This window comes from Oncorhynchus mykiss, chromosome 23 (assembly GCF_013265735.2).
Source record: "Oncorhynchus mykiss isolate Arlee chromosome 23, USDA_OmykA_1.1, whole genome shotgun sequence".
NCBI classification, from domain to species: domain Eukaryota; kingdom Metazoa; phylum Chordata; class Actinopteri; order Salmoniformes; family Salmonidae; genus Oncorhynchus; species Oncorhynchus mykiss.
The window spans coordinates 45,017,161-45,041,288 of record NC_048587.1 but is presented as its reverse complement, the minus strand read 5'-3'; the positions used below and the strand labels follow the sequence as shown (position 1 = coordinate 45,041,288).

Here is a 24,128-nt window from a genome sequence, read left to right as displayed (position 1 = left end):
AAACACCTTTAGATGTGGGCACCCAACTGTGTGGTATCCTTCTATCCACCCAAACACCTTTAGATGTGAGATGAACTGTGTGCTATCCTTTTATCCACCCAAACACCTTTAGATGTGTGCACCCAACTGTGTGCTTTCCTTCTATCCACCCAAATACCTTTAGATGTGGGCACCCAACTGTGTGCTATCCATCTATCCACCCAAACACCTTTAGATGTGAGATGAACTGTGTGCTATCCTTTTATCCACCCAAACACCTTTAGATGTGGGCACACAACTGTGTGCTATCCTTCTATCCACCCACACACCTTTAGATGTGGGCACCCAACTGTGTGCTATCCTTCTATCCACCCAAACACCTTTAGATGTGGGCACCCAACTGTGTGCTATCCTTTTATCCACCCAAACACCTTTAGATGTGGGCACCCAACTGTGTGCTTTCCTTCTATCCACCCAAATACCTTTAGATGTGGGCACCCAACTGTGTGCTATCCATCTATCCACCCAAACACCTTTAGATGTGAGATTAACTGTGTGCTATCCTTTTATCCACCCAAACACCTTTAGATGTGGGCACACAACTGTGTGCTATCCTTCTATCCACCCACACACCTTTAGATGTGGGCACCCAACTGTGTGCTATCCTTCTATCCACCCAAACACCATTAGATGTGGGCACCCAACTGTGTGCTATCCTTCTATCCACCCAAACACCTATAGATGTGGGCACCCAACTGTGTGCTATCCTTTTATCCACTCAAACACCTTTAGATGTGGGCCCCCAACTGTGTGCTATCCTTCTATCCACCCAAACACCTTTAGATGTGGGCCCACAACTGTGTGCTATCCTTCTATCCACCCAAACACCTTTAGATGTGGGCACCCAACTGTGTGTTATCCTTCTATCCACCAAACACCTTTAGATGTTGGCACACAACTGTGTGCTATCCTTCTATCTACCCAAACACCTTTAGATGTGGGCCTCCAACTGTGTGCTATCCTTCTATCCACCCAAACACCTTTCGATGTGGGCCTCCAACTGTGTGCTATCCTTCTATCCACCCAAACACCTATAGATGTGGGCACCCAACTGTGTGCTATCCTTTTATCCACCCAAACACCTTTAGATGTGGGCACCCAACTGTGTTGTATCCATCTATCCACCCAAAGACTTTTAGATGTGAGATGAACTGTGTGCTATCCTTTTATCCACCAAAACACCTTCAGATGTGGGCACCCAACTGTCTGCTTTCCTTCTATCCACCCAAACACCTTTAGATGTGGGCACCCAACGGTGTGCTATCCATCTATCCACCCAAACACCTTTAGATGTGGGCACCCAACTGTGTGGTATCCTTTTATCCACCCAAACACCTTTAGATGTGGGCACCCAACTGTGTGCTCTCCTCTTATCCAACCAAACACCTTTAGATGTGGGATGAACTATGTGCTATCCTTCTATCCACCCAACCACCTATAGATGTGGGCACCCAACTGTGTGCTATCCATCTATCCACCCAAACACCTTTCGATGTGGGCACCCAGCTGTGTGCTATCCTTCTATCCACCCACACACCTTTAGATGTGGGCACCCAACTGTGTGCTATCCTTCTATCCACCCACACACCTTTAGATGTGGGCACCCAACTGTGTGCTATCCTTCTATCCACCCAAACACCTTTAGATGTGGGCACCCAACTGTGTGCTATCCTTCTATCCACCCAAACACCTTTAGATGTGGGCACCCAACTGTGTGCTATCCTTCTATCCACCCAAACACCTTTAGTTGTGGACACCCAACTGTGTGCTATCCTTTTATCCACCCAAACACCTTTAGTTGTGGACACCCAACCATGTGCTATCCTTCTATCCACCCAAACACTTCTAAACCTTTACATTCTTTACATTCACCCACATTATTTACCGATTATGTTTCCAATAGGATTCATTTATGACATGAACATAAAGGGCAATTTTATAATCATAGTAAAATGTGATACAGACTGATCCAAGAGGCACAGAATGACTGAATCGTAGAGATTGTACCTCATAGTTAACATTATCTGAGGGATGTTTTCTAAACTGGGTGGTTCGAGCCCTGAATGCTAATTGAATGACAGCCGTGGTATATCATACTGTATACCACAAGATGACAAAACATGACTTTTTACTGCTCTAATTAAGTTGGTAACCAGTTTATAATAGCAATAAGGCACCTCGGGTGGTTTGTCCAGGCACCCTGTGTTGCATCGTCCTTCCAAGATGTAGTCCCGACACAAATCCAGGGTCGCTACCCAAGCCGATTGCTCGTTCGTTCTATTGGTTTAGTTTCTAGAGACGCGACCAAGTCATTCAGTCTTTTTGTTCTGTTTCTATGGACGTGACCCAGTCGTTTGTTCTAAATGTTCCTTTGACATACTGGCTGGCAACGTTCTTATCCCTTGCTTGCTAGCTAGTCAACTACTGCTAACTTACAGTCACGTCAAACAGTGCAGCCAGAATAACAACAAAGTAGCTGCATTTGCATTTGTTTAAGCTGTTTTCTAGAGACATTTATTTGGCTACATGCATAACAATGAGCTACTGAGGCGTGATTTCACTTGGCATAGAAAATGTGCTCACTCGTCAGAACACAGAGGTGCTAGCCAACAACACAGCTAACACAATCACTTCAAACTGAAGCTGGAAAAATGGCAAACTAGCTGCACTTTTCAGTTTACTTTTCTTTGTATATAACCATAAAACTGATTCATGATTTTGACTGGCTGAGAAACTCTGCCTGTCTGTCTTGTCCCGACTCCCGACACGTTACTATTGGACAGCTGGAGATCGAATTTGAATATTGAAACAATGTTGCAAATTTCGGAGAGATAGACAGCAAAGTTTTACAAATCTCTGCTGTTAAAAACTAAATGTTAGTCTAGAAGAAATGTGAGATAATGCCAAGATGCTTTTTATAGATTATATATATATATTATATATAAATTGTGTGGCTGGGCTGATGAGACAGTGGATTGCTCAGCCAGATTTAGCTGGTGGTAACTTGTGGAATAGACACCGGCTGGAATGCAGTTTGAACCAACCAGGATTAGACCCACCCGTTGTATAAATTGGCCATATACCACACCCCCTTGGGCCTTATTGCTTAAATATCTCATCTACCATAGCCAAATCTTCCCATCAGCTCCAAATATCTACTGTATCAACCACAATCCCACTGACATTATCCAACATAAAACATAATTCCCAGCCCTGTGTTGTCTTCCCTCCACTCCTCTCCCAAGTCGCTCCCCCCATACCCCTCCCAGTCTTGCCCAGTGCCCGGTTCAGCCCTTGTTTGATGATGACGGCTGTCTGAGTTAGTGCCAGCCACTGGCCCTCTCATACTGTTCCATCAGCCAGGGGTTGATTCAGAGCTGGGCTGGAGCTGGTTCAAGGGTTGCTATCCATTGGTTCTCACGTGGCCATAGTGCTTTTGTCCCAGACTCAGCTCTGGACATTGGCCTCAAAGCCTCTGTATAACCCTTTCATGCTATTTGAGACTTGCCATAATGTGTGATAATATGTATCACACAACTGATACCTATCCTTCTTGTAGCAGGCATGTCCCCTTCTAAGGAATCCAGAAGCAAGAATCAGAGTGAAGACCGCCATGATGACGGTAAGAGAGTGTGTGTTCTAGTATCATCTTTTTGCATGGATTGCATTTTTGTATGTGTGTAGTAGCATATTTACAGTACAGTTGTTTCTCTCTCTCTCTCTGTGTGTGTGTGTGTGAGTGAGAGTGCGTGCAAGCGTGTGTGCACGCTTGCTTGCATGCAATCATTCATGGTCAGTATCCCTAATCTCCATCTCTCCCCTGTGCCAAGTTCCTCTCTGTGGAAATGAATACAGGATGAAGCCGGGAGGTTTTATAAAGAATGTTTTCTTTCAGGGGAAACTTATTTAAGAAGCATTATCAGGCTATTCTGCAGTTTCAGGGACTTTGGATGTGTAATACTGAAACAATTATAGGCCTCTCCAGTAAGATGGACCAGAGATAATTAGATTCTTACACTGGAGGGCGTCGTAAGGCAATTAGCTTGGCACACCATCCATTTGGCTCCAAGCTTATGGTTGGGGGGGGGGGGGATTTTTTTAAAAGATATCTACTACAGTGATGTTTTCTTTGGGGAAATAATCGCTCTACCGCTACCACTTGATTGTAGTCTAAAGCACACGCATTAGACACACACACACACACACACACACACACACACACACACACACACACTCAGATAGCCGCAGAGGCTGGAAAAGATAGATAGCTAGTGAAGCTGCTTCAAGGGCACCAATGCATTGTAATCTAATTGAACAAAACACTGACTAACACCTCCTCAGATCTCGCAGACGCACACGCACACACACACACACACACACACACACGCACACACACACACACACACGCACGCACGCACACACACACACACACACACACACACACACACACACACACACACACACACACACACACACACACACCTCCTCACATCTCTCAGGCTATACTCGTTGTATCACTCACTACCTCTGCCATAATCCATAGCCATAATAATTAAATATGATTCACAAATTCAATCACAGGAATTATGGAGCGTAAGTATTTAGTAATAATCTTTATAAATTCTAATTTATCAGGCCTGCTGGATGCTTAATGGCAGCTAATCCACAGACAAAAGGCCTTGGCACAGTCACTCTAGACATTTTAGAACACGGGAAAATAACACTCCTTCAGTCAACCTCTTACACAAGATCCAGTATGAATTTGAAGACTGTTCTGTGCTGTAAAGGTGTAATTGTATTTAAAGGAAATGTTAACTAGTCAAGTTTAATATGATTCTGTGATGTACTGTAAAGGGTGGGTTGATGTACTGGCTCTAATTTAAATGACCTAAACTTCTCATTTGCTCTAGCACAGGAACAGAACCATAGTTTGCCAGTGCTGTGATAAAATATTGTGTAGCTAGCCAGACATTTTATTAACCGCCAATATGCCAACATTCAATTTAAACAATGCGGTCAATCCACAAACATACACTAGCTGAAATCAGTTGATGATAGGATTTATACAATGGGTGGGTCTAATCCTGAATGCTGATTGGTTAAAACCGCATTCCAGCCAGTGACTATTCCACAAGTTACCACCGGGTAAGTCTATGACGTTAAAATGCATATTTACACTGTACCATCAGACTTCGCAATCCACTGTCTCATCAGTCCAGCCAGGCAATTTATAAACTTGATCTCCACTATAAAAAGCATCTAGACATGATCTCGATCTATATTATCTGAAGTTGAAGTCGGAAGTTTACAAACACCTTAGCCAAATACATTTAAACTCAGTTTTTCACAATTCCTGACATTTAATCCTAGTAAAAATTCCCTGTCTTAGGTCAGTTAGGATCACCACTTTATTTTAAGAATGTGAAATGTCTGAATAATAGTAGAGAGAGTTATTTATTTGAGCTTTATTTCATCACATTCCCAGTGGGTCAGAAGTTTACATACACTCAATTAGTATTTGGTAGCATTGCCTTTAAATTGTTTAACTTGGGTCAAATGTTTCGGGTAGGCTTCCACAAGCTTCCCACAATAAGTTGGGTGAATTTTGCCCATTCCTCCTGACAGAGCTGGTGTAACTGAGTCAGGTTTGTAGGCCTCCTTGCTCACACACGCTTTTTAGGTTCTGCCCACAAATTTTCTATAAGATGGAGGTCAGGGCTTTGTGATGGCCACTCCAATACCTTGACTTCGTTGTCCTTAAGCCATTTTGCCACAACTTTGAAAGTATGCTTGGGGTCATTGTCCATTTGGAAGACCCATTTGCATGATGCCATCTATTTTGTGAAGTGCACCAGTCCCTCCTGCAGCAAAACACCCCCACAACATGATGCTGCCACCCCCGTGCTTCCCACAGTTGGGATGGTGTTCTTCGGCTTGCAAGCATCCCCCTTTTTCCTCCAAACATAACGATGGTCATTATGGCCAAACCATTCTATTTGGTTTCATCAGACCAGAGGGCATTTCTCCAAAAAGTACGATCTTAGTCCCAATGTGCAGTTGCAAACTGTAGTCTGGCTTTTTTATGGCGATTTTGGAGTAGTGGCTTCTTCCTTGTTAAGCGGCCTTTCAGGTTATGTCAATATAGGACTCGTTTTACTGTGGATATAGATACTTTTGTACCTGTTTCCTCCCGCATCTTCACAAGTTCCTTTGCTGTTGTTTTGGGATTGATTTGCACTTTTTTCACTAAAGTACATTCATTTCTAGGAGACAGAACGCATCTCCTTCCTGAACGGTATGACGGCTGCGTGGTCCCATGGTGTTTATACTTGCATACTATTGTTTGTACAGATGAACGTGGTACCTTCAGGCATTTGGAAATTGCTCCCAAGGATGAACCAGACTTGTGGAGGTCTACCATTTATTTCTGAGGTCTTGGCTGATTTCTTTTGATTTTCCCATGATGTCAAGCAAAGAGGCACTGAGTTTGAAGGTAGGCCTTGAAATAGCCATGACATCCTTTTCTGGAATTTTCCAAACTGTTTAAAGGCACAGTCAACTTAATGTATGTTAACTTCTGACTCACTGGAACTGTGATACAGTGAATTATAAGTGAAATAATCTGTCTGTAAACAATTGTTGGAAAAATTACTTGTGACATGCACAATGTAGATGCCCTAGCCGACTTGCCAAAACTATAGATTGTTGACAAGAAAAACGAGTTTTAATGACTCCAACCTAAGTGTATGTAAACTTCCGACTTCAACTGTATGTGTTCTGACGAGTGGGCACATTTTATGCCAGGCGAAATCGCGCCTCATTAGCTCATTGTTATGGATGTTTCCAAAAAAAATGTCACTAGAAAACAGCTTTAAAAAATGCAAATGTGGCTATTTTGCTGTTATTCTGGCTGCACTTTTCAAATCAAATTGTATTGGTCACATACACATGGTTAGCTGATGTTAATGCGAGTGTAGCGAAATGCTTGTACTTCTAGTTCCGACAGTGCAGTAATATCTAAAAAGTAATCTACAATTCCCCAACAACTACCTAATACACACAAATCTGAAGGGATGGAATAAGAATATGTACATTTAAATATATGGATGAATGATGACCCAGCAGCTTAGGCCAGGTGCAATAGATGATAAAAGGTACAGTATATACATATGAGATGAGTAATGTAAGATATGTTAACATTATTAAAGTGACGGTGCAGTTGCCATATCAGGCATTGATACAGCCTGACAAGATGCTCTCAATTGTGCATCTGTAAAAGTTTGTCAAGGTTTTAGGTGACAAGACAAATTTCTTCAGCGCCTTCTTCACCACACTGTCTATGCGGGTGGAACATTTCAGTTTGTCTCTGATATGTACACAGAGGAACTTAAAACTTTCCACCTTCTCCACTGCTGTCCCTTCGATGTGGATAGGGGGGTGCTCCCTCTGCTGACTGAACGACTGGGACGTGTCTCTAGCAAGCAAACCGATAGAACAAACGACCAGCCGGCTTGGGTAGCAACCCTTGATTTATTTTGGGACTATATCTTGTGGAAGGAGGAAATAGTATGAATAAATTAATCATAAGAAAGTGTTTAATGAAAATATGTCAATCAATATTTGAATATATTGGTAACCCGTTGTATAAAAGTAATAATGCCCTCAAAGCCGGTGTTTGGAGGATATATTGGCACGGTTTGCCAACACCCATACCACTATATCCTCTAAACACCGGCTTTGAGGGCATTATCACTTAATTAGAACAAGTTATAAATGCAAAAGTATACTGATATTGTATCGTATAATAGCACTCACAGCTTTCCAAGAATTCCAAGAATTGCCTCAAATTGAGGCATTTATGGTCTGTTTACAGGCTATTTTACAGAAAATGTGCATAAAATCTATATAAACTGTATTTACAATTATATGACAAGATTAAATTCAACCACACCTTGGTTTCATCACAAAACCGGAGAGCAACCTTTGTCTGGTGAAGTCCACAAAGCATATTGCATGCTACAAGCAAGTCACAAAGAAACCAGGAGCTGCCGCCACTATTCCAGCACCATTCAATTTCAACATTTCAACATCATCAAATCACCTCTGCTTAGTCTAATACAGTGACAACTAAAAGATATCAAAAACAATTTAGTCCAATCAATGTCAGCTTCTCTGTGTGTGTGTGTGTGTGTGTGTGTGTGTGTGTGTGTGTGTGTGTGTGTGTGTGTGTGTGTGTGTGTGTGTGTGTGTGTGTGTGTGTGTGTGTGTGTGTGTTTGTGCGTGTGCGTGTGTGCGTGTGCGTGTGCGTGTGTGCTGTGCGTGCGTTCATGCAAGTAGAAATACATGTTGACTCACCCTGCTTGTAGAGAAACGCCAATACCATCCTCCTCTCGTTCATACAGTACACACTTTTATGTTTTGTTGTCCTAGGCTACCTGGCTAAAAATCTTGCTTGCGAGCCTAACTTCCTTTCATGGGCAACATTAGCTAGTTAACATTAGCCTTCTACATCTAGCTGCATATTTCATTTCATCCTCAGGCCAAGAGCACAATGTATGAATGTATTGTTGGATCCGTATCGCAGTTCTAATCATTGGCCAGTACAGAGAAGTAAAAGGATAAGTCCAAATCTCCATCCATTGCTAATTTAGGAAAGGACCAATTTTAGCTAGCTAGCGACCGGAGGACAACAACACCACGAGATGCAACAATTCAAGATGTTTCTGTCAGTGACGTATTGCTCTCGATGTGACGTAATGTGATTGAAGTGAAGCTAAATCCAAACTGGCTTCCCTTGACACTTTTTTTTTGGTGCTTCAGGACCATTCACAGTTGAGCTCACTCAGTTTAGCTGAATGCTGATTGGCTATTATTTTATACTTTTTTATCAAGGGAGTCCAAATGCTCGCTGGCGTCTCTTGCATTCAATGCTACGGGCGGCAACAATGTCATACTCTTTTTGACCGAACAGCATCAAATAGTTGGCCTACACATACATAGGGTGGCTGTTTTGCTCGTTCTGATGCTTTCTCCCGGGAAATACATTCAGCCTCTTTCGAATTGAAGGAAAATGAAACACACAGAGAGACAAAAGATAAATGATTTTATATGGATTTTGTATATTTCTTGGTACATTTTCGGGGGAAGCCTGGCTTCCCTTGGATCCATGAATACAAGCCACTGATTGTAGGGCAGTACATGTGCATTGAACAACACAGCAGCTTGTCGGCATATTTTGTTATTTCTGTATAACAAAACATTTACGACGAAGTTGGCTCTTTTATACTGGGGGTAAATGGGAAAGAATGCTTGTTTTCTTCAATATGTGGGCGTGGTCGAGGGGGAATTCCTTATTATTACGTGAATATTGACTCTCAATATTCATTCCATTTAGACTTTGGATTTCTTCCTGACAACATTGGCTGCCATTTTCACCGCATTATGGACCTTTATGGAGAATGGATCTATAAATAACCTTACTCAATATCAAAGGTTATTATTAGATACTTTTGAAGAACCATCTTTTTAAAATGTATTCTGGTCAGCCATATTATATCCCAAAAATTCTTTAGGTGTTATTATTGTGTTCATGGACAAGTTAAATCAGGTGTGCTAGCCCTGCAACAGCGGGGGCTCCCTGAGGAGAGAATTGAGAACCACTGATTTAGTCAGCTTTTCTCAATTGACACAAGTCACCGTAAATGTTCATAGTAATATCACAGATATAACAATGAGACCGATATTTCACCGAATGTATAAATATGACGCATCCGCTTGGTGGATGGTAGTGAGAGGAAGCCCAGAGGCCGGCAGTGGAAGAAGATTTTGGCCGACATTCTGCAAATGTTCTCATCGCTGAAACATTTGATCTCAATACAGTTTTCTGTTCCCAAAACTAGAGTCTGGTATGAACAGAGTGGATAATTTTGTAAAAGTTGTAAAAAATCGCGTTGTTTAGGAGTACAAAGGCGAATTGAGTCATTGCACGTGCACTTCACAGAGTAGGCATTCCCTAATGGAAATTTGCAGAAGAATGCTAGAATGGTCCAATTGGATCTCGTTAGCTTGTGCGTGGCTCTGCCCATCTCCTTGCTTGTTCTGCCCACTGTGACTCATCTGTTCCCATTGGAAACGACAGGCTGTGGTTGGTTTAGTTATACAAATCTTTGGTAATATTTAACGTGTACGTCTTCTTCTTCTTTGGTATTTTGGCAGTCCGCAAACAAATGTTGAAGGTGCATGCTCCCATCTAGTGTATTGGCTGTGTATCAGCCTACTATTCTGTAGTATGACTTCATTACACTTTGTGAAAAAGTTGCCCTACAAACTACCCCTACATCCATTAAAACCCCATCACTATTCCACTACTTTGGCCCTATCTAATCCCACAACTGGTCAGCAGCCTGGTAGGACAGGACACTGTTGTTCAAACACCTTGTAACTCTGCTGCAGTAAAATCTCGTACACCCAAGTACTTCTCTGCATCTGCCACCACAACATCTATCCTCTGTGATTTATGTTCCATTCCTGTGGTAAAGTTGTCCAGGAACGCTAAAAAACCAACCTTACTGAAGCACATGTTATTCCTATCACTCTCTATTGACCTCAGCCTACTTACAGGAATCCCCTTATGACCCCATCTTCCTCTACCACTCTCTATGAAGTGGCCATATATACAGTATATATTTTTAATACAGACTAGCTAAAAAATAAGTGAAAATGTACAAATTATCCAATGGATTATGATCATTTTCAGGGAAAAAAAGTGGAGGTGCCAAACATAAGTGTGTACCCCCTAATTTGAATTTGCTCCATGGCTAAGGGGGAGACAAGGCTGTTTGGCACATCTCAGTCATGAAGAGGAAAAGCTTTGCAGCTGTTTCTGATTAATAAACAATGCCACGCTGGTGGTTAGTAACATTCAAATAAAACTAAGCCCCGAAAATAATTTGTATGTCATATCATAGGAAAATACACTGTAATCACACGGATTTGCATGAAGTGAGCAGTTCAGATTTGTCACTTCAAGCCCAAATATTTCATACTTTGACTAAAACGATGACTTATTGACTTAAAATCATTGTGCAACAATCAGGGGTAAGCTCTGGTCATCCTCTTTCAGCACGAAAAAGTGGAAGAGAGAGAAGGAGAGTGAGAGCGAGAGAGACAAACACACCAGAATGTTCCTCTGACCGGAATATCAGCTGTTATTTTCTGATAGTTTTCCCACAATTCTTCATGTTGAATCTGCGAAAATGACCAGCGTTCGCTGGCATACAGCAGGTCGTCGCTACAACACAACTCTGATGACAGCAAGCGATAGAAGACCCATGCGGAATTCTTTAGGGCTCCCACCCAGCCTACTAGAGACAGCATCAGAGACTTGGTCTTTACTCTGGTACACGATCTACAAGCGCAGCCTGATTTCGTGAGTGCTTCCCAAATGGCCCCCTATTCCCTAAATAGTGCACTACCTAAATAATGGGCTATGCACTCGTTATTGTTATTTTATTGTGTTACTTTTTATTATTTTTTACTTTAGTTTATTTGGTAAATATTGTCTTAACTCTTCTTTAACTGCACTGGTTAAGGGCTTGTAAGTAAGCATTTCACAGTAAGGTCTACATTTGTTGTATTTGGCGCATGTGACAAATAAAGTTTGATTTGATTTGCACTACATAGGAAATAGGGTGATATTTGGGTCGCAGCCCCTAATTCTCTGTCTCATAGAGGGACTAATGTACAATCCTCCTGATGTGCTGTGATGACCTGCTTTTGTGATGTAATTGTCATAAAATCCAAGAACAGGATACAGAGAAAGAGAGAGAGAGGGAGAAAAAGATTGAAAGAGAGAGGGAGACACAACGATGGAGGAGTAGAGTGGGCAGGAGGGAGAGAGAGAGAGGGAGAAAAAGATTGAAAGAGAGAGGGAGACAGACAACGATGGAGGAGGAGAGCAGGCAGGAGGGAGAGAGAGAGAGGGAGAAAAATATTGAAAGAGAGGGAGACAGACAACGATGGAGGAGGAGAGCGGGCAGGAGGGAGAGAGAGAGGGAGAAAAAGATTGAAAGAGAGAGGGAGACAGACAACGATGGAGGAGGAGAGCGGGCAGGAGGGAGAGAGAGAGAGGGAGAAAAAGATAGAAAGAGAGAGGGAGACAGACAACGATGGAGGAGGAGAGCGGGCAGGAGGGAGAGAGGCTGAGAATGAGAAAGACAGAAAGAGAGGTGAGAGTGGCTGAGTGGAAGAGCGAGGCAACTGAGAAAGACACTTTAACCAGGCTTGATAAAGAGACAATGTCATAGGCCAGTTGGCATGCAGCAGTATCACTCTTCTTTCTCTATTATACAGTATAGAGAAATGATCAGATGTCACAAGACAGAGCTGGAGCAGGACACACAGCCAAAGTTCAATCCCCTAACTGTTTCCTTAGCAGGATACTAAGTAGAACTATATAGCGTTCTTCATTTTATCCCCGTAGGGGAACCCTTTATCTAGGGTTCTCCCAAAACCCTTTATGTAGGGTTCTTCATAGAACCCCCTGTATATGGTTATACCTTAAATTATTTATGACAATACATTATTACATATAAGGCCTTTCTTTCAGGGCCTAGTTATACCATAGCACAGTGGTGTTAGGAAACTACAGGTTACAGGCCACATCAGGCCTGCAAGTCACATTATGCTGGCTGGCAAAGTGAATCCAGCCACATCAGGCCTGCAAATCACATTATGCTGGCTGGCAAAGTGAATCCAGCCACATATTCAACAGTTTAGTTGTATTTGTTCAGAATGACTGCCAGTGTTAGGATCATTGTGAGGAGACTACCTAAGCCATTTAAACTGGAACAACCATTTCAGTATCTGGTGCAAAAAAATGATTAGATTAGTTTAGAAACATTTGTCTTTTATTTTTGTGTAGCATAAGATTAATCAATCAGTCAATGTAAATGCAAAAACACAAATATTAAAAACAATTCTAAAAATCTACCTGCAGTATAGCATGCTGAGTAATGATAATAATTATGGTAAACGTTTGCCTAACTAGCCTAACTTCTTGACAACTCATCTGAAACATTTTCATAAATCAAAGTTCAAATATTGCTGTGTGCGCTCCGCATTTTCCTCAAATGGTCACCTCATTCAGATAAAGATGAAATGTACCTTATTTATTGTGTCATATTCCTCCTGCTGGCTGGCTGAGGCTCACTCCAGGCTGTCAGTTGTCACTTCACTTTTCAGAGCGTGGGGGAGTGTGAGGCCACGGCAAAGATGCATGATGACTGCAGTGTGATTGGTCAATAATCTAACACATCTAGGGTGTGTTGTGTGGTTGTCAGCTATTAACTCATTCATTGCAGGAATTGACACATAATGTGTTGAAAAATGTTGTCAACACAGTGTTTAAAGTAACACAACATGTGCCATCCCTAATTAGACACAGGGATGTGTTAAAAAATAACACTTTGTTTCTATGAGTGTACATTTTTCCTCAATAGTCAGAGCTAGTAGGAAAAAATACATGTATTACTTTTAATGTGGGGAGAGAATTAAATTGAGAGGACGTATTTATGCCACACACACACACACACACACACACACACACACACACACACACACACACACACACACACACACACACACACACGTATTCCCTTACCAGTACAGTATAGGCAGCTACTGTAGCCAGTAGCCTGTTTGCCCTTACATAGACAGGCTTCCCTCTGTGTTCAAACAAGCTCAGTGCAGGCATGGAGAATCAATGGCTTTTCCCCCTATGACGTCTGGCTTTTCCAGCACGCCTCGCAGTGACGCACACGCCCACACCTTGCACACCCGTCACATATAATGACAGCTGCTGGTCGTAGCGCTCTGAAGCACTTTCTATTTGGTCAATTTCTCAGTGTGTTTTTCACCCGTGTTTTGTCCGACGCTAAGGTTGACTGGAAAGAAGAGCAGACAGAGAGACAGTGTTTGTAGCAGAGAGTCATGGGTGAAGGGAGTGTCGGAGGGAGATGTGGATAGGTGTGTGTTGGAAGGGGTGTAGGTTGTTGCTGTAGGCAGCTATCTCACTGTAAAGGTTTAATATTCTACACACATCCTAATGCCTCTCACACAAACCCAGCAGAAACCCCCAACTGGAAGTGCATCAGTCTCTCCTCAACATTAGAGAGTAAAGTGGTGTTATGTACTGATGCTGAAAGCTAAGTCACTCAGGTGGATTCATCCATTTGTAGACCCTTCTGTCACACATACATGCTAAGGACCTAGCGAGCACACACACAGACTATTTATAGCTAGAGTTCCACAACAGTAGATATTGACTATGATTACTCCACAGGCCTTAGCTAGTCTCCCGATTAACTCCCTGCCTATGTATCTGCATCCTGCTGCTTGCTGACAGTCCTACATGAGCATATTAGGGGCACATTCTTAACAATACACAAGCAGTCCTATGAGCCTCTCATCCCTAGCAGTACTGTACGTCCAAACCACTGACATACACTACCGTTCAAAAGTTTGGGGTCACATAGAAATGTCCTTGTTTTTTAAAGAAAAGCACCAAAGAAATGCCCATTCTGTTACGACTTCTATAAATGGTGCGGTGGAGGAGTCAAACCCAGAGAGCAGGTAATATCGTACGTGAATCTATTTATTCCAACCACAGCGGAGACATGGACATGCCAACACTAGGGCGCATGAAACAACCCGTCCAAAATACACACTAAAACTGTCCGGAAAATAATGAGATAACACTAATACACCAACACCAAAATAACAGAGAACAAGCCCGCACAATACCCAGCGAGCCTAGTGCCCTTAAATAGCCTACAAACAAACACTAACTCAAAACAGGTGTACCCAATTAAACCCAATAAACGGAAACAAAAGGAAAGGGAATCGATGGCAGCTAATAGGCCAGCGACGACGACCGCCGAGTGCCGCCCGAACAGGAAGAGGCACCATCTTCGACTAGTTGAGTATCTGGAGCATCAGCATTCGTGGTTAGATTACAGGCTCAAAATGGTCAGAAACAAAGCAAAGTCTATTCTTGTTCTGAGAAATGAAGGCTATTCCATGTGAGAAATTGGCAAGAAACTGGAGATCTCATACAACGCTGTGTACTACTCCCTTCACAGAACAGCGCAAACTGGCTCTAACCAGAATAGAAATAGGAGTGGGAGGCCCCAGTGCACAACTGAGCAAGAGGACAAGTACATTAGAGTGTCTAGTTTGAAAAACAGACACCTCACAAGTCCTCAACTGGCAGCTTCATTAAATAGTACCCGGAAAACACCAGTCTCAACGTCAACAGCGAAGAGGCAACTCCAGGATGCTGGCCATCTAGGCAGAGTTCCTCTGTCCAGGGTTTTGTGTTCTTTTGCCCATCTTAATATTTTATTTTTATTGGCCAGTCTGAGATATGGCTTTTTCTTTGCAACTTAAATAGTACCCGTCTCAACGTCAACAGTGAAGAGGCGACTCTGGAATGCTGGTCTTCTAGGCAGAGTTGCAAAGAAAAAGCCATAGACTGATGAGTGTCAGAAGAAAGTGCTTTGTTTCTGACCATTTTGAGCCTGTAATCGAACCCACAAATGATGATGCTCCAGATACTCAACTAATCTAAAGAAGGCCAGTTTTATTGTTTCTTTAATCAGGACAACAGTTTTCAGCTGTGCTAACGTAATTGCAAAAGGGTTTTCTAATTATCAATTAGCCTTTTTAACTTGGATTAGCTAACACAACGTGCCATTGGAACACAGGAGTGATGGTTGCTGATAATGGGCCTCTGTACGCCTATGTAGATATTCCATTAAAAGTCATTTACAATATTAACAATGTCTACACTGTATTTCTGATCAATTTGATGTTATTTTAATGGACAAAACATTTGCTTTTCTTTAAAAAACAGGGCATTTCTAAGTGACCCCAAACTTTTGAACGGTAGTGTACAGACATACTGTCCTATGAGACTCTCATTCCTAGTGGTACTGTAAGTCCAAACCACTGACATATATACATATAGTCCTATGAGTATCTTGTAAATCTGAAGTGAACTAGAATGAAGTGCAGAACCTCCTACTAAACCCTTCATCCAGATACACACTGAATGCAGTAAGTACAGACTCAAACATTTGTTTCAAAAAGCATACAACATTTTTGAATTGTGTAAATTATTTTGTCTGCACAGGGGAATCATATCCCTCATCCTTTACTTTAAATAAGATGGGGAGGACGAGTCACGGTGTTGCTTCGACCTATTAGTGTAACACAGACAACACACACACACGCACACACACAACAAACATGCACACACACACCTTCCCTGCTCCTATTTTCATCAATAGCTCAACATTCTACAGTAAGAGTTATTTCACCTGCGTATTGCATTGGGAGGAAACAATGTGACAATACTGCCCCCTGCAGGAGAAAGCTAGTAACTGTAAGAATCAGTGGTGTCACTACAATGTTGTGGGTTATAATACAGACCCCGCTATCTGAGACCCTTGGGAAATCCCTACCCCATTGAAGTTGACAATTAAAATGGTTAGGGTTAGGGTTAGAGTCACTTAAGGGTTACGGTTATGGTTAAGGTAAGGGTTAAGGTTAGGGTTTAGGGTGGGACCACAGGAGGTTGGTGGCACCTTAATTGGGGAGGACAGGCTTGTGGTAATGGCTGGAGTGGAATTAGTGGAATGGTATCAAAAACATCAAACACATGGTTTCCATTTCCACATGGTTTCCATGTGTTTGATGCCATTCCTTTGACGCATTTCCAGCCATTTTAATGAGTCGTCCTCCCCTCAGTAGCCTCCACTGGTATGGACGTCCGAAGGGTCCCGGATAGCACAAACCTTTAGTAATAGTGATCCTTGTGATATCACACACGGAATATGTTCTAAATTCTATATAGTGCACTGCATTTGAACAGGGCCCATAGGGCTCTGGTCAAAAGTAGTGCACTATATAGGGAATAGGGTGCTAGGGTGCCATTTGGGACACATATACTGAATCAGTTTGAAAAGTACTGAGCAAATTTATGTTTTTGCCATTGTGTCCTTGTATACTCAGACTCATTCATGTTTGCCAGATTCAGACAGAGTGATAACAATGCTATTGGATGAAGTGTATGTTGGGGTGGCAGGGTAGCCTAGAGCGTTGGACTAGTAACCAAAAGGTTGCAAGTTCAAATCCTTGAGCTGACAAGGTGCAAATCTGTTGTTCTGCCCCTGAACAGGCAGTTAACCCACTAGGCTGTCATTGAAAATAAGAATTTGTTCTTAACTGACTTGCCTAGTTAAATAAAGGTTAAAAATATGTGTTTACCCATGAATGATATGTGATCATGTTAGATAGGTGGTCCTGTTTGGCTCAGATGGTAGAGCATGGTGCTTTGCAATGCAAGGATTGAGTGATTCCATATGAAAACATAAGCTGGCCTGTAGGTTGCTTTGGATAAAAGTGGCTTATTTATTTATTTATAATTTATTTATACTGAACACAAATATAAACGCAGCATGGTCATGAGCTGAAATAAAAATCCCAGAAATGTTCCATACGCACAAAAAGCTTATTTCTCAAATTTTGTGCACAAATTTGTTTACACAGAATTAGTTAGATTGCAGTACAGGGGGTTAGAGAGCAGAGAGAGCATTTCTTCTTTGACAAGATAATCCATCCATCTGACAGGTGTGGTGTATCAAGAAGTTGATTAAACAGCATGATCATTGCTGGGGACAATAAAAGGCCACTCTAAAATGTGCCGTTTAGTCACACAACACAATGCCACAGATGTCACAGTTTTGAGGGAGTGTGCAATTGGCATGCTGACTGCAGGAATGTCCAGTAGTCCAAGTGAAACCATACCAGCCCAGTTCCTCCACATCTGGCTTCTTCACCTGGGGGATCGTCTGAGACCAGCTGATGAAACTGAGTATTTATGTCTGTAATAAAGCCCTTTTGTGGGGAAAACGATTTCTGATTGGCTGGGCCTGGCTCCCCAGTAGATGGGCCTGGCTCCTCAGTGGCTGGGCCTATGCACTACCTGGCCCACCATGGCTGCACACCCTGCCCAGTCATGTGAAGTCCATAGATTAAGGTCTAAGGAATTATATGAACTGTTTACTCACAACAATTTCAAAGATTTTACTATGTTGTGTTTACATATTTGGTCAGTATAGATAGACACAGCATTTTTGGAAACACAAATACATCTCCACCTGATGTGACAAGACAGACAAGACAATATATAACTATACTATCTTAGGCTGCATGCAGTGCCTTGCAAAAGTATTCACCCCCCTTGGCGTTTTTCCTATTTTGTTGCATTACAACCTGTAATTTAAATGGATTCTTATTTGGATTCAATGTAATGGACATACACAAAATAGTCCAAATTGGTGAAGTAAAATTGAAAAAATAACTTGTTTAAAAAAATTCAAGAAAATACAAAAGGGAAAAGTGGTGCGTGTTTATGTATTCAGCCCCTTTGTTATGAAGCCCCTAAATAATATCTGGTGCAACCAATTACCTTCAGAAGTCACAGAATTAGTTAGATTGCACACAGGGGGACTTTATTTAAGTGCCACATGATCTGTCACATGATCTCAGTATATATACACCTGTTCTGAAAGTCCCCAGCGTCTGCAACACCACTAAGCAAGGGGAAACACAAAGCAAGGGGCACCATGAAGACCAAGGAGCTCTCCAAACAGCTCAGGGAGAAAGTTGTGGAGAAGTACAGATCAGGGTTGGGTTATAAAAAATATCAGAAATTTTGAAGATCCCACAGAGCACCATTAAATCCATTATTAAAAAATGGAAAGAGTTTGGCACCACAACAAACCTGCAAAGAGAGGGCGGGGTGCATAGTTATGCACACACAAGTTTTCTGGGTTTTTTTTGGTCTTATTTCTTGTTAGTTTCACAATAAAAAATATTTTGCATCTTCAAAGTGCATGTTGTGTAAATCAAATGATACAAACCCCCCAAAAATCTATTTTAATTTCAGGTAGTAATGCAATAAAATAGGAAAAATGCCAAGGGGGGTGAATACTTTCGCAAGGCACTGTATATAAGGCCATGATTCTCATGTAAATAGAATGCCAATCATGATTACTGGGAAGGATTGCTGTTGCTGTGTGTTTGTGAGTGTTTGCGCGTGCTTGCATGCGTCCGTGCCTGCGTGTGTGTCAACATTTTCAGATTGACAGCAGCACTCGAGACAAACACCAAAAACAAGGCTTTGGTAGAAATTGTTCTCCTTCCCCATCTAATGGGGTCTGCCATTTTTATTGTTCAGAGAATGGGTCTAAAATTGCATAGATATGAAAAAATGGCTTTTTTTCCTTCAGCTTGTTAGAAAAGCAATTATAGAAGCAGCACAATAGCCATTCATACAGCATGTTAGCTTATTGGTGTCATGGCTTTCATTTACTCAATTTGTCCCAAATGTCATTGCTGAGAGAGGGGAGGGGAGGGAAGGATGGAGGAGAGGTGAGGGAAGGATGAAGGAGAGGGGAGGGAAGGATGGAGGAGAGGGGAGGGAAGGATGGAAGGATGGGGGAGAGGGGAGGGAAGGATGGAGGAGAGGGGAGGGAAGGATGGAGGAGAGGGGAGGGGAGGGAAGGATGGAGGAGAGGGGTGGAAAGGATGGAGGAGAGGGGAGGGAGGAGGAAGAGGGAGGGAGTCATTTAGTAATCTTGGCAACATTTCGACATGCTGGTCTCTTGAATGTTGGCATCAATTTGACATTTAGCGAATTGTGTTATGTCCAGACAAGACAACACGGTCTTGTCCAACCAGACCAATGTAGACAATCCTGTATTGTCATGGCGGAGATACTGTAGAAGATGCTATGTGTTTGCTCAGGGGCTGACCAATGTCTCTCCTTCCACTGTCTGTACAGATGAGCTAGATCCACCTAAAGAAGACGCTGACAACCATACAGCCATGGAGCAAGATACCCTGGACTCACAGACAGGTAACATGGATACATATACATTCAGGTAGTTAACACAAGCACTATCCTGAAGCTGGTATCTGTTCTGTCCTTCTATACTGTGTGTGCCACCCACCACTCTCTGTGTCAAGCTTCAAGTTTATTTTGCCATAGTGTAGGGAATACATTAACATTCTCCCTCATCCCACGAGCTCTCGAAACACATCGTCACTGTGTGCTACTACTCTGAATGAACTTCAGTTGTCCGACTTACAGGAATAAGAAGGATAAACAAAGACATATCAATTATGTATAGCCTTGGATGTGACAGTGACAAGTTGTCATGAGTTTGTTATTTTTGTTTTTAACTAGGAAGTGATGTCATTGTTATTATAGGAGACGTACAAACACACACACACACACACACACACACACACACACACACACACACACACACACAGCAAATTCTCCAGATTAACATTGTTTTAAATTAACACTGAGAGTGTTATTAAATTAACACTGGAATTGTGGACTCTGTGGACCCTTATACACATTGGAATAGTGTTAAATTAACACACTGCTTAGTGTAAAGCATTATTCAAAAAAGCTTTGCCTTTCGAGTAAATTGTTACCACCCATGACTGTATTTGTTAGTGACAGAGACATGGTTGTTGCATTCATCCATTTTCAGTCCTATGGACTTCACCAAGTCAGATCCTATAAAATAAAATAAATATATATTATCTAACACAATAGCTGTGTTTGAATACCCATACTAACATACTGTATACTACATACTTAATGAGTATATACCCCATACTATATACTATTAGTTAATTTTAGTATAATGTAAATGAACGGTATCCTTTCAGTTGAGTGTACTAGCGCTTCGCCTGTCTACCGGAAGTTGATGCTGTTGCTATACAACTTCTTGCTAGCTTGTTAGCATAACACATTATTAGACATCTTACTACTTCATTAACTATGTCCACTAAGAACGCACAATGACTATACCACTTAGCTAAGCTAGAATGACGTGAATAATCAAGTCAATAAATGTTGGGTAAAACAAAAACATTGGGTACTTAGTTAGATAGCATATAGTTAATATACTGGAAAGTTTGATGTATTAGTAGCCAACTAATGTTAGGTAGCTAGCTAACATACCGGTACACAAAAGCAACTGATGTAATTATAACATTATGCTATGCTGTTTGTAAAGCTAGTGCAGCCAACATAACGTGAAACGTAAGTTATTTGATAAGTCATTACTTGTTCATTTCATTCCTCAACATTTTCTTAACATTTGTCATAATTAATTAAAGCAATGAATATTTACTTTTTGTACTTACATTTATATCCGCTCTTGTTGGACTTCGGCTGCATATTTTCCGCCATTTTCTTCAAATCTGAAAATGTTGTGAAGCCACACCCATTTTCTGAAGAATTGCATTATGGGCCCTAAAAGCACAGAAATTGTGTTCACTGCTTGTATGCTTCGATTTTTGGAGAATGTAGTACGACATCCGGGAACTTTTTGGCATATTAACTATATCCATACTATGACCAATAAGCATACTACATACTCAATTTACGTCACAAATAGTATTCAAACACAGCTAATAGCATACGTTGTTCATACGGCCTTATTTTGAGAGCCTAAACTGTAAAAAAAAACGTAACTTATCTTTACAGTAACTTCTAAGTTACTAGTGGGTTGTACCATATGTGAACTGATGATAATGCTAACTCTGGAATCAGTGTGGCACACACATCAGTATGACACACACACAATCAACATCACACATCCAACTCAGAAATTGATTGCGTGTGTATGTGTGTGTGCGTGCATGTTTGTGTGTTTGTCTGCCTTCCTGCCTGTGTGTGTGTGTGAGACGTGCGTGTACTTGCATTGGTGTGAGAGCAGCCATTGTTTTTTTGTTATTTCCAGAATGTAAATGTGTGTTTGTGTGTGTGGGCGGATAACATAATTGATGGGTTACATCTCGCTCTGCTCAGCCATATACCCCCTCCAGAGCACAGCAAACACAGGTGTGAGCAGTTACTACATATCGCATATCACACAGAGAGATAGGATTTATATGAGAGGGAGAGAGAGAGTGGGAAAGAGGGAAGAGAGGAGAGAGGAGAGAGAGAGGAGAGAGGGGAGAGAGAAGAGAGGGGGACAAAGATATGAGAACGGGTTTGTAATTCTTTTTTGGGGTTTATTAAGTTTATTTGGCAGCGACATGAGCTCTAGAGAGAGACAGACACAGAAAGAGAGAGAGGGTGGGAGGGTGACAGACTAGAGAAAGATAGATAGATAGATAGATAGATAGATAGATAGATAGATAGATAGATAGATAGATAGATAGATAGATAGATAGATAGATAGATAGATAGATAAGCTCTCTCTACGTGTGCTCTCTCTACATGTGGTCGATGTATTACATATTGTTATTCCCACCAATTCTTACACAAAGCAGACAAGCACACACACTGAACGGGTTGGAAGCTAGCCTTCAATATAGTCTAGCCTCTTAAAGGGATGTTTGGTAGCCTATATTAGCCACTAGTCCATACTGTACACAAAGCAGACGAGCACACATTTCAATGGTTGGAATCTATGTTAGTGGCTATTCTTCACTCTTATTGCCCATGGGGCTTCCTTCCATAGGCTTAACTCATGGGGACTGGGTGGGTGGGCTGCAGTATCAACCAATCAACTTAATGTAGACATGTCACTAGTGTCTGTGAGACTCTCATCACACACACACACACTGTGTCATTCTGGGAATAATACAAATACGATGGCTGGTCTCACACCGACGCACACACACACACACGCATGTCACACACACATGAACACCTGCACACTTTAAAACAGTGGAGGGGAGAGAAAATTGAGAAGGGAGGGGGGAGAGAGAAGAGAGAGGGGAGAGAGAGGTGAGAGATAGGGGAGCAAGAGAGGGGAGAGGAGAGAGAGGGGAGAGAAGAGAGAAGGGAGAGAGAGGTGAGAGATAGGGGAGCAGGAGAGGGGAGAGAAGAGAGAGGGGAGAGAGAGATGAGAGATAGGGGAGCAAGAGAGGGGAGAGGAGAGAGAGGGGAGAGAAGAGAGAGAGGTGAGAGATAGGGGAGCAAGAGAGGGGAGAGAGAGGTGAAAGATAGGGGAGCAAGAGAGGGGAGAGAGAGGTGAGAGATAGGGGAGCGAGAGAGGGGAGAGGAGAGGCGAGAGATAGGGGAGCGAGAGGGGAGAGAGAGGGGAGAGATAGGGGAGCAAGAGAGGGGAGAGGAGAGAGAGGTGAGAGAAAGGGGAGAGAGAGGGAGTGACAGACTAGAGAAAGACAGACGGACCGAGCAGACCGAGCAGACGGATAGAGCAGTCAGACAGACAGAGAAGACAGATAGAGAAGATAGAGAAGGCAGACAGAGAAGACAGATAGAGCAGATAAAGAAGGCAGACAGACAGAGCAGACAGACAGATAGAGCAGATAGACAGATAGAGCAGGCAGACATACAGAGCAGACAGATACATTACATTAATGGTCTACATCATGCAAAGTCATGCTTTCAGAGTACAGTTAAAATGGTGGTAAAGGATGTCCAGCAACAAAATGGCTGAATAATCTCCATGATATATCAAGAGCTTGGGACTATAAGGTTCTATTTGCAAAAAGAAGTGGCTTTACATTTCCGAACCCTCATTGATTTGAATGATGTCTAGAATATTTGTCTTCTATTCTTTTGAACTTAACAACATCATTTGGGATATTTAGCGTACTCTATAGTTAGAGAATATTGAACTGAACAAGGCTATATCAATAACTCAATCTTGACAAAAATGCAGATAGAACCTTATAGTTCCAAGCTCTCGATGGTTCAGTGTTCTCAGATGAGAGGTTTTACTGATATCAAATGTGTGTGTGTCCAGGAGAAGCAGAGGAAAAGAAAGCTGACGAGAAGAGTGAAAATAAAGAAATGGAGGATGCTACTGGTAAGATATCTCTCTCTCTCCATATATATCTCTCACTCTCTCCATCTCTCCATCTCTCTCACTCACTCTTCTCCATTTTCTTGTCCTCCTTCACTCTCTCTTCCTAGGCCACGTTTATTGTAGCTGGGGATTTTAATAAAGCAAATTTGAGGA

General features: G+C 42.0%; 1 protein-coding gene across 2 annotated transcripts in view; it reads left to right on the top strand.

The window, feature by feature from the left end:
• The window catches only part of macrod2 (mono-ADP ribosylhydrolase 2), a 1,190,608-nt gene that overhangs the window by 1,125,647 nt on the left and 40,833 nt on the right, over nucleotides 1-24,128 (top strand). Inside the window, exons 11-13 of one of the 2 annotated variants that reach the window (XM_036960545.1) lie at nucleotides 3,602-3,661; nucleotides 19,949-20,023; nucleotides 23,913-23,975. In XM_036960545.1, the coding sequence (XP_036816440.1) occupies nucleotides 3,602-3,661; nucleotides 19,949-20,023; nucleotides 23,913-23,975 (198 nt within the window). Of the gene's footprint in view, nucleotides 1-3,598; nucleotides 3,662-19,948; nucleotides 20,024-23,912; nucleotides 23,976-24,128 lie in introns of both variants that reach the window. The other variant, XM_036960544.1, reaches the window with a different exon arrangement.